This window comes from Lepidochelys kempii, chromosome 22, assembly GCF_965140265.1.
Source record: "Lepidochelys kempii isolate rLepKem1 chromosome 22, rLepKem1.hap2, whole genome shotgun sequence".
Classification (NCBI taxonomy): domain Eukaryota; kingdom Metazoa; phylum Chordata; order Testudines; family Cheloniidae; genus Lepidochelys; species Lepidochelys kempii.
The window spans coordinates 11,235,436-11,247,575 of NC_133277.1; the positions used below are offsets into that span (position 1 = coordinate 11,235,436).

A 12,140-nucleotide genomic window follows, 5' to 3' on the forward strand; every position below is an offset into this window, starting at 1 on the left:
GGCAGTTTTAAGCTAAGCTGGTAAAAGTAAGCTTAGGAGGTTTTCATGCAGGTCCCCACATCTGTACCCTAGGGTTCAGAGTGGGGAAGGAACCTTGACATACACTCAAAATAAGTGTTGGGTGGAGCTAATCTAATCTAATCTAATCTATCTATCGAAATAGAATGTTTATATTTGTAAATAGAGTTTGATAAAGGAGTGCAAGATTTGGCCCAAAATAAACCAAAGCGATGCAGGAGGCATAACATGTCATTTAAAACTGTCTGTTTAAAAACTAACGTCAACATTCTGGCTCGCTCTCTGAAAGATACAATTAGAATCAAGCGGATGGTGTTTCTGCATGAGGCCTCGCTACACGTGCATGTAAAAGTAACATTGGGAAACTCCTGTGCTCCAGTTCCAGGTTCATTAAAACATGCTTGCCATTTCTATTCTTTCAAAGGTTTCTCCATCTATTTGCCATTTACCAGCTCATACATATGGAAGACATGGCTCTCACTTCCTGGAGAACTATACTTTGAGGGCTAATTGATTCTGGTAATTAATTTGTTCTACTTTCTGGCCCCGCTGGAAATGCAGTCCCTGTGCCCGAGGATTAGCACTCGCCTTCCTAACATCTTTCCCCTAATTATCTAATAGCATGGGCTGCGAGAATTCTGCCTCTATTAAAACACTTTTACTATTAACACTAGTGATTGGAATTGTGATGACAACTCGATTTCAACAAATTAGAGCTGAAAATCAGGAGATGAAGGCGAAGTGCCTTCTTCTCATTTCCCTGAGTTTAACATCAATAATTAGAGCAATTTTCCGAGATGCGAGCCCAAATTATCTCGGCTATGAGGTGGTGTATCACCCTAATTTTAGCAAATTGACTCCGGAGAAATGAATACTACAGATTAGAAAAAAAAAGGCAAACAGAAGGGGGGAAAATTGGAACAAACCTCGCAATGGGATAATAGCCGGGAATGGCAGGGATGCGGCTGTAGATAGGAAATGGTATCGGAGGAACACGGACAACGCTGGAAAAGTAAAATATAAGTAGAAGTGGTTGGAAAAGCGCAGCAAAAATGACGGGCAAGGCCACCAAAAATTATTTTGTCCCCTTTGAGTCAAATGTTGAAATGTGGAAACATTTCAACCAGCTCTAAAAAGTCATTCACGCAGAATGAAGACTTGTTGCTTTGACATAAACTAAAGCATCTACACGTGGAAATATTCCTTCTACTCAGCTTCTTGCGCTCTCTCCTCCCTGGCGGTACATGAATGTCGCTCCGTTGACCCCAAGCAACCCTTTAAAGTTAACTCCGGCTTACACCAGAGCTGAGGATCTGGCCCTTTTCTTTCCATATGGAACAACCCGAGTGTTGGTTTGTATTGAGGCGGGGATCAGAGGCCCCCATCTGGGCTCATGGCAGCATGTGTTAGGCGCTGTATGCTCAAGCATATCCCTCCTGTTGCATCTGCACCCGCATAGGGATGCAGAGCCAGGGAAAAGTGCCTGCCTATATTCAATAAGCCAGTGCTGGGGGGCTGCAGACATTTGTCTGACCCTGAAGCATCTACATGTTTGAAGGGGACCCCCTCTCTCTGTGGTTGGGACCCTGGGGCTCGGTCTGCTTCAGAATCTCCATCAGCGCGGAGCACGTTTTCCATGCCCCCTTCTTGCATAACTAACTATCCCCCATGGCCTCGCACCAGCCTTGTTAACGGCCCTTTAATGGACCGATTCAGGACCTTGGCCAGCGCCCCCTTCCTTTCAACCTCTCCATTAATTTGGGCGACACTGGGAAATGAAAAACCCTTTTCCCTCCGCCCTGCTGGTGCGCGATTGGCTCGCGGCGGAGCCCCCTCTCTCCACAAATCTCCTCCAAGCCGCCCGGAGCCACCTTGATCTTCTCTTCTGGCGCTTGCGGTCTGCGGGTCTTCAGCCGGCGGGGCTGGAATCGGAGGCCACCCCCCCGCCCCCCGCGCAGCCCCTTCCTCCAGCGCGGTCCCCTCCGGCTGGGGACATGGACCTCCACTTTACCGCGTCCGCGCACCCCGTCTCCGCGCCAAGGCCCACCTCCTTCTTCATCGAAGACATTTTACTCCACAAGCCGAAGTCCTCGAGAGAGGTCCCGGCGGAGCACTTCTCCAGCCCCTTAGCCTCCAGGGTGCCGCTCCTGGACTATGGGTACCCTCTGATGCCCACCCCCACCCTCCTGGCGCCCCATCCGCACCATGCGCTCCACAGGCCGGAGCATGGCCACCCCTACTTCTTAGCCGCCTCGGGTAAGTTGGGTGCCCCATTCGCCTTGTGTTTGTTTCGGCCTCAGAAGGAGCGGGGTACTGTGCTGGCAGGCGAGCCCAGCCTTAGAGCCCGGCACTGCAGACCGGGGGGATTCCATCTCCTAGCAAGGGACACGCTCCATCCTTCAAGGAATGGCACCTGTTATACATCAAGGCAGATTTTACACGCCTGCCGATGCTACAGGTTGGGGGAATCGTTATAATAACAATCCGACTCCGCTGGTTTGTTTTATTCCGTGGCCTGGATCAAGGGCGTCAGCGGATTTAGCCGGTGCCCGCACATGCAGGGGTCTCTTGAATACCATAGCAAAGATAACGGGCGTGTCGCATTTCTTCTCCTGCTGTCAGAGACTGGTGTCTAACCTCCCTCTCTCTGAACAGAAATCACAGTTTGCTTACTCACTTTTCGAGAGAATCTTTTCTTAGGGTCCAAATGTTCTGTGCTCTAAAAAATAAGCCAGCAGAAATCCTATCGAAGCTGCATTCACAGGTCCGTGTATCCATCACTGACCTACTTTTAGAGCATGCATCTTCAAAAGAGCGGAAACTCTGTTAGTTTCGTTCCTGGGGGGGGGGGGGAGAAGCTCAACAACCTCGATTTCCAAGTTATTAAAAATGATTTTGCACCTTTTTATTTCCGATCAATGCATCCGATCACTTACTATTTAGTACCAAAAAGTTCAGAGGAATTTATCTGCGTAGCTGTCTGGGGTAAAATTCCTGACTTCTTCGGCTTCGTACGCGAAAAGATTGTCTGGCCTTTAAAAAAAGTTAATTTGTGTTCCGACTGTCCTTTCCCGCATCCAGTCAATCAGTGAGTCCCTTCCTTCCGATCTTCGCGGCACAGGTGGTAAATATTTGTCTGTGCCTCCCAGGAAGCTGGTAGTGAATTTCGATTTTCAAAAATGTGCCCGATTAAACTGTGCGCAGAGCAAGAAGATCAATCCAGTACAGAATTACAGAGACTAGGGAGAACAAACGGAACCAATTGTCTAATAAAATAAAATAAACACCCTTACCTTTGGCTATAAAAGAAAGTGGACCCTTCGAAGTATTTAACAGAGCGACTGATGAATAAATCACAAAGAAATCGCATGATCAAATGAAAAGCGAGGGCTGGATTTATTATTCGCTACCATCAATAGAAATAATTTGAACGGAAACGCGTGTCGGGTTCGGAATAGAGATACCGAGAAACTAAATCCGGTGTGCGAATCCTCCCCACCTCGGAAATCAGCCCGCTACTCTTTTCTTTTTAACCGAGTTTGAGTATGTTGCTTTCCCACTGTTATACATGGGGTGGGGAGAGTGAGGAGGGCAGAGAGAGAACCGACCCTCGTGATATAGTGTTGCAAAGCGATGGGTTTCATAGATCTATACCTCAACATATCATCCCGCGCTGGTTTTCTAAAATAAGGGCGGGGGAGGATTAAATTCACAGGTTAAAGAAATAGACACACCTAATACACTCGTGTAATCTGATTACATACACACGTCTCTGTGTTTGTAAGTGTGTAATATACAATTACACACCCAAAATGAGTGTGCCCAAAGTTTGTGTAACTGTGTGTATATGTTTAAAATTATTCTGTGTGTGTTTATGGGTGTATAGACACACAATTACACACGTTTGTGTAATTATATATTACATACACTCACGTTTTATGTGTGCATTTATGTTTGTATAATTCGAGTACATTTCTACACAGGTGGGTGTATATATAATATTGTTTAAGTAATAATTGTCTTTATTCTAGACCCCGGAATTGCAACCAGAACAAAATTCCACTTGTTGCACAATTTGTAAATACCCACCGTGTTCATGTCAGCTTACTTTAGAAAAAAATCTTTCACTGGTGTGTGTGTGTGTGTGTGTGTGTGTGTGTGTGTGTGTGTGTAAAAAGAATACACACACACACACGTTCTACTTAACATTTCTCCGGCTGAGCTATGTCTGTGGAATGAGTTAATGCCAAGGGGCTGCCCAGGAGAACAACTGTGCCAAATTCCAAGCCGCCTCCTGGTGCATTCTTTGTGCGCGGCAGGGAGATGCCAGCCTGGGACCGACTGTGCCGCTCACCCCAAGAAGAAACCGGTGCGAACAGAATGTAGGGTGGATTCGGGAGTCGCCTGGCCCCTGGGGAGACGAGCCACGTTGACTCACCTAGGTGCGGGCTCTGCCACCCCAGGGACTCCTCCCGGGCCACACGCACGAGGCTGAGCGGTGCGGGGCAGCGGCCGCGGCGCTCCCACCCCTCACCCTGCAGCGTGCACTGTCCACACCAGGTGGGTGGGGAAGGGCAGGGGGTGGGGAGCTCCTTTCCCTCCAGGCTGGGCTGGGGAAGGGGGAGAGGACCCCGGCTCCCCAGCCTCGGTCCCTGCCCCGTCCCACGGCCTCTCTCCCCTGTGCCCCCCGCTGCAGGCATGCCCGTGCCCGCCCTCTTCCAGCACCACCCGCACGCCGAGCTGCCCGGCAAGCATTGCCGCCGCCGCAAGGCCCGCACCGTCTTCTCCGACTCGCAGCTCTCCGGCCTGGAGAAGAGGTTCGAGATGCAGCGGTACCTGTCCACCCCGGAGCGCGTGGAGCTGGCCGCCGCCCTCAGCCTCTCCGAGACGCAGGTACCCAGCCACGGAGGCTCCCGTGCAACACCCGGGGGATGGAGAGACCCCCCACCCGGGAAGGGACACTGGGGCTTGTCCCCGGCTCTGCGCCCCAGCCCCAGGCGTCTCCGCGACCTCCCGGTTCCCTGCAGTGGCCTAAGGAGCTGGGGAGAGGCCCGCGGGGAAGCAGGCAGCAGCTGCCACCCCCGTGGTGCCCTCCGCGGGGACATCCTGGGATGAGGGGCCTCAGTCTGAGGCCGGGCAGCATGGAAATGACATGCCAGGCACGGGGTGGAGTTACCACGTGTGAAGCTGGGGCGCATGCTACCGCCATGCGTGCTCATGCCATGCGCTGGGGAGAAGGTGCCCCCTGGGGAGCTGGGGCACACGCGAAATTGTTCCTCCCCTTTCTCTCACAGGTAAAAACGTGGTTCCAGAACAGAAGAATGAAGCACAAAAAGCAACTGAGGAAAACCCAAGACGACCCAAAGAACCCCAGCGGGGAGGAGTGCCTGGAACAGGGCTCCAGCGAGCCTGAAGTGACCGACAAAGCCAGCTCGGACCTCCGCAAGGCCAGCCAGCAACCCGCGTTCCTGCTGGAGGAGAACGAAGATGAGGTGGACATCGTTGAGGATGGGGACATTTGCGCCACCCCGCATCTGATATAGACATGCTCTTTCCCCTCCCCACAAGGCGAAGGGCCCGGGGGACTGGAGGCACCTGATCTTCTGGGTTTGCCTGCGGAGTGCTAAGAGCCATGTCTCCTCGGCCCAATAACCAAGGCAGGTGTGTCTGACCCGTCGCTTAAAAAGCTTGTCCCAGGCCCCAGCAGTCCCCAATAGGCCCGGCTAGTGCTGGAGCCAGAGAATATTTTAAGGTCACGTTTGAACGGATCTGTTTGGACAGTCTGGGAAAGAAACGCATCGGATTCGATGTAAACATAATTATAGAGCGAGCAGTCCGGTTTATATCATGGGTTGCGGGTAGAATCTGCCCGGCTTGGTTATTTCTAATTCAGCTCACGCTTGTTAACTTCTGTCGACTTTTGAGTCCCTTTGAGCTAGCACAACTAAGCATGGGAGGTTGATCGTGTTTAAGCTCGACTTAAAAACAACCGAGATAGCTAGCTAACACGAACCTCTCAGCGTAGACAAGGACAACAAAGTCAGCTAGTCACGGCTAAACTCGATTGTTTTGGAGGTGTTTTTAAACACGATCACATTCTCTAATGTGGACCAAAGTATAACCAGCCTTCTGTTATTTGGCAGATAGTTTGTGTGTCCCGCAAACATGTTGTATAAATAGCAGGTACTTCTAATTTCGTTCAAAGCCAAGTGCAAATTTGACATTTGCTTTGAAAACTGAATAAAAAGATAGCAAAATCACCTCCCTATATTCCAATTTTCCGGTCTCGTTCGAAATGCATGGATAACATTTATCCGTAGGCAAAGCTTTCCCTAGTTTAACATCAAACTTATATCCGGTATATTATTTTAGTACGCTGGTGTTGAGAGTTAAAAATCAGGGCTACGTCGACTCGAGTGAGACAGAAGCTCGCTTAGTCACAAAGCAATGACAATGAATGGTGTATCCAGACAATTTCCCTTAATATTATTGTAAATTACCATCTAAAATCTACTCTGAAACCCATCTAAAATCAGACACACTCCAGCGAATGCATATATTTAAACACTAAATTGCATAAAGTTTCTCCAAAGAGGCAGGTAAGAAAAATACATTGTATATAATTCCGAGCTTGTAAAGGGGGAAAAAGCATTGCTAATAAACTTGATTTTTCTTAAGACATTCAGAAAAAAATGAATCGAATTTGTTTAGTAAAATTGATCTTGTATAATTTTAACAGCTTACCTCCATCCAAAGTATGATTTATGAACCGTTTCCTGATGTGAATCAGTTTTAGAATACGTTTGTTTTTAACGGAGTATGTTCATAAACTAGTTTAAAGTCTGACTCATGTTTCATTGGGAGTGCCTGATGTATGAATTCCACCATACCGCAGTTCGCAACTGTCCAGCGGTTTTAAATCTACACCTTCGGCTGACAGCCTGAAACATATCCAGCTGTAACACTGCAAATCCATCTCTGCGTTGCAGAGTTGTATATAAGAGTCTTCAATGATGCCTCAGGCTTGCTTTTTATTTATTTACATTACAGTGAAATATCTTGAATTTCCAGCTAAACAAAACATTTCCTGGTATAAAGTACTGACAAGAAGGAAAGGCACAATTCTTGTTGACAGACGTTTGATATTGAATACAAGCTTTTGTTCGAAGAACCATAAGGAAAGATTGATTTCTGATGTCTTCTTCGGTGTTCTATTTTAAACCACGTCTTTGCAAACACTCCAAATTCCATTTCAGTCTCTCTTTAGGGTTTTTTGTAATTGTTTTTAATTTATTTATTTTTTATTAAGAGTTGATTTGGTTGTTGGGTGTCCTTAGCACTTCTGGTTTTTGGACTGTAGGACATGCAGTTTTGTTGCAAAAATTTAAAAAGTGCCCCATATTCATCAGCAAAATATGACTTATTTAAACTTGTATGTTTCCTTCCCTTTTGTGGGTTTGCAGTATAATTAGAATAATAAAGATCACACCTGAAAAACTTCCCGATAATGAATGTGTGTTTTTGGACTGTGTTTACAAACACTTCAGAGAAAACTCTTTTCTTTAATGACTTTCAATCACAATATTTTGCTACTAAAGTATGCAGCTCCTTAAAGATTATAGTTCAAAGGGTAAGACCCACCAACATTCCTCGAATATATAATTGTTCTTTAGAAAATCAGCCTTGAAATCCATTCTAGCTATAACAAAAGTCATTGAATAGTGTCAATACAATGAGATATCAGCTAGATGAAGCCTTTATTATATATCCATGATCACTGACTCTGGCAATATCTAAACCAAAGCACTAGGAAGGACAATACATTTAATTTGTTATTTTTGTGCATTTGATATTTAATTTGATAGTTTTCTTATGTTATATTTGTATCTGGTAGGCTGTGGAAGTGTTTTTTTAGTTGGTATGTCTTTCATCAACATTTAATAAAAGTGTGAGTAAAACAGCCACAGCATACAGACTAGTTTCTAAAATTAATACTAACAAGGAGCTATACGATAATGTTTTAATGTTAAGATTCTGATTACCATTTTTAATGATAACATTAACTCCCAACAAATGTTGTATACAAGAGTATTATAGAGACCAGATTTCACAATCGATGTCATCAGTAAAAAGAAAGCATATACCAATGTCTTTGTTTGCAGCAGTTCTTAAAGTCACAGTGTTCTTTATTCAGACTAAGATATTCATGGTTTATGAGTACCATGATTTAGCACAAATAATTTTATGAAATAGAGAAAAAAGAGAGAATTCAGAAGTAAATACACACAAGGGATCACTTAAAATGTACATTACTCTGAGTGACATTAAAAAATCAGAATTCTTCACATTTGTGGGTATGGTTCTGTCACTTGCAGTGAGAATTGCTTTTGCTCCTGTGTGAACAGAAAAGGCACATTATTATGCTTCCTAATGATCTTTTCCCAGTTTTTGGAAACAAAGGCATGTAGTAAATGCTCTTATGTGGAGAGTACATGCAGAGTGCATGGCAGGAAAAAGGGCAGGGTGGATTATTATGGGAAATGCGACAGGAAGCACAGAAGAAATTGCAGGGACTACAGAAGTGGAGAGCACCATTGGATTAAGAATTATATTTATACTGGCCATTTGCAAAATGTCTATTCCTCTTTAAGAAGAGTGTGATGTTACTCACCCCACCCTTGGAACTGGCATTGCTAGACACCCCATTTTGAATAAACAGTGCAGGGACGATCATGTGCTCTGTTACCACTTTCAAGATCATCAAGGCAAATGCCTCCAAAGAGAGTGCACAGCTGTACGGCAATAGCTGAGTCTGTGTGAGCCTGTATGCTTGCAGGCAGCAGCCCCTGCCACTATATGCAGATGATTCTTATCCACAGCAGGAATAATCTCTGGGTGTGAGCATAGGCAGTGGATGTGTGCACACAAACATGCAAAAAACACCCCTAGGCTCCACCTCATCATGTCCCTCCATGGCTCCTCTTGCAGAGGGCCAGGGGAGCAGCTGTTGTTTTGTTTAAGCAGGGGGCTTGGCTTGGAGTAGGCAACGGTCCACCTACTGAGAACCACTTTTCTGCACATGCCAGAATTTGGTCCTTCATACAGAAAGGTCTAGAATGTGCCACAAAAAATAATAGGGAACCCAAGGGTATAATCTCAAAACAATGCACAGGGCTGTAATGCAAATGAAGTTGCATGACCAGAGTTGTGCAGCCAGTCCCCTTTGGAGCAAGTTGAGGCTAGATAGTCTTCTTCCCTTGAGTGTATAGTAATAATTTGGTCCCAGTCTTCCTCCGACATTATCTCACTCTGCAGAAGTGTGTCACCTAGGGAAGAAATGCATCCGAGAACAAGGTCCATGAACGTTGAAGGCACCCAAAATAGGGTGTAAACTGGATTCAAGCAATGTCTAGCTCTCGTGCTGTCTCTTTGCCCAGGCGTGCATGTCACCCTTAAACTACATCGCTGATTTACAAAATACCCTTATCTTTCCTCGACCCTGAGCCCCTTTGCAAATAAATAAATAAATGCAATCAAATGAAAAGGAAACTTGGGGGTAACAGGTGATGTCTAGAAAAACTCTGTTTACCATTCTCCTTAGAGCTGGGGAGCAGGAAGCTGGTATTACAGGGCGGGGCAGAGTTCCCTTCTCTCATCCAATCAGGACAAGTTCTGGGAAGGAGGGCAGCATATAATGTACCTTGTCCCTCATAATGGATTGGGATAGTGGTAGGAAGAGCCCTTCCTGCCAGTGTTTCCTGGGTCAGCAAGAATGACACTGAATTGTTTTGACTCTGACTGCAAACTGGACAAGCATTGGGGGAAAAAGCCTGCATCCTCCTGTGGAGAAAGGGACATTTGTGGTGAAGGCTTTTTCTTATGTTCTGTTTGAGAGGCTTTGTTGGTTAGCCTGGATAGAAGTAATCTGAAGTGTCAGCTGGGAGAAGGTGGCTCTTAGTTGCAGCCTGCTATGACTGTCCAGGTGTAGCATCATAATACCCCAAATACTGTTGGCCAATAGTGCAAATCTTCTGTGGACTCAGCCCTGACATGACCCTAGGTTGCTGGTGAAAGGTACCAGATGGCCAGCCCTGGAGAGTGAAGTAGGTAAAGCAGAGGCAGTATAAGCTTCTTTTACAGCGCCCTCTGCTCGCATGCTTCAACTTTGACTTGGCAGGACTATCTGGAGAGGAGAGAGGGAAGCTGAAACTGCAGAGACCCTTTGGACCTCATCCTGACAGCTGAATCTAATGACAATGCCTGGTAGCTGTGGTGATGTTTTGCCACGTGGCTTGAGAGAAGACTTTTAAACCACCAGGCCCCCTCTGACACGTGCTCATGAATATAACAGGGAATTAGTGGCTACAATGCAGCAAGTTGAAGTCAAGGCTCTGCAGGTGTGTGCCCTAATGGGGTGTTAATGGGAGAGCAGGTGCACATGAATAAGGAGCACTGAGGTAGTGAATAAAGCATTGTGAACATGGAGTGCTGTAACCCAAAAGAGACATATCTAGTTTGCACTGTAGTCTCTGTTTGGTCTTGTTTCCACACAAGCTTGCACCAGTTTAATTAAACAAGTGAAACTTCTTGTATACATGCTCTTATTTTGCTTCAAGAATGGCTTATTTTTGGGTTGCCTTCAGGCTGCTCCTAATCTTTTCCCCTAGCTCAGCTAAGGACAATATTGTTCACGTTGCAGCTGCTAGAACTAGAAGAGACTTTCTGAAGTGTTGGAGATGACTCGGCTGATAGTGCAGACTCGCAACAGGGACACTAGACTTTGGCTGTAAAGCACAAAGTATATTTATGGGACTATCTAAATAACATTGTTTCAGCCACTTAGGGTTTGTCTGTATGGGGGAAAGTGAGCAGAATAGCTACTGAAGAATAAGCTATTCCAAAATAGCTCCCCCTGTAGACACTATTCTGGAATAAAGTGGCTAATTAGTATGCTTTGTGAGGGCACTAATTATTTTGGAATAAAGTGACTTATTCCAGAATAGGATGTCTCACAGGGAGCTATCAAATTAAAGCAGCATTACACTGCTGAGTGCTTAGTCACCCTCCATAAGGAAGGCGGTGTTTGGGATTGGAAGGATTTATCACTTACCTGGGTGGGAAAGGTGGATAATACCATAGAATACTTAGGCCCTTCTTTCCCTGTGTGGGAGGAATGAGAGAACATCACCGTAAGAGATGGGGGTGGTGCTGCTTTTAACCTGCAGGGTCCTTAAGAAAGGGAAATGCTTGGGAAAGCCCCTTTTATAATGCTCTCTAGAGGGCAGGGTTTAAAGGGCTGGTTCCAGTTCTGGGCTAAGTAAGCCCTGTCGTATGCTTGTCAGCAGCTATAAAAAGCCATTGGAGGATAGTGTGTGCTCACTCAAAGGGCTTGGGCTCTCTTGGGGTGCTCCATTCCTGTGCAGTGATGTGATGGAAGGGAACACATTGACAGTACTGAAATACATGGGCTAGAAGCGTTTCACCGGGGCAGTAGGAGAATGGCATTTTGCCTTTTAAAAAGTCCAGCTGGCATGTGCAAAACCTAGAAAGACTTATAGGAGACAAAGGGTGAACATAAGAATGGCTGTACTGCGTCAGACCAATGTCTGACCTAGCCCAGTATCCTGTTTTCCAACACTGGCCAGTGTCAGGTGCTTCAGAGGGAATGAACAGAGCAGGGCAATTATCGAGTGATCCATCATCTGTTATTCAGTCCCAGCATCTGGCAGTCAGTGGTGTAAGGACACCCAGAGCATGGGGGTTGCATCCCTGACCATCTTGGCTAATAACCATTGATGGACCTATACTCCATGAATGTATCTAATTATTTTTTGAACCCAGTTATACTTTTGGACTTCACACATCTCCTTGCAATGTGTTCCATCGGTTGACTGTGCATTGTGTGAAGAAGTACTTCCATATGTTTGTTTTAAACGTGCTGCCTATTAATTTCATTGGGTGACCCCCTGGCTTTTTGGGTTATATGAAGGGGTATATAACACTCTTCATTCATTTTCTCCGCACGAATCATGATTTTATACACCTTTATCATAGTCCCCCTTAGTCATCTCTTTTCTAAACTGAACAGTCCCAGTCTATTTAATCTCTCCTTGTATGGAACT

General features: G+C 45.9%; 1 protein-coding gene across 1 annotated transcript; it reads left to right on the top strand.

Moving 5' to 3' along the window:
* Positions 1-2,012: 2,012 nt before the first annotated feature.
* On the top strand, positions 2,013-5,561 carry BSX (brain specific homeobox). The gene is made up of 3 exons (XM_073320612.1): positions 2,013-2,274; positions 4,715-4,911; positions 5,313-5,561. The coding sequence occupies exons 1-3, from the start codon at positions 2,013-2,015 to the stop codon at positions 5,559-5,561; spliced, it is 708 nt and encodes a 235-aa protein (XP_073176713.1).
* The last annotated feature ends 6,579 nt before the right edge of the window (positions 5,562-12,140 follow it).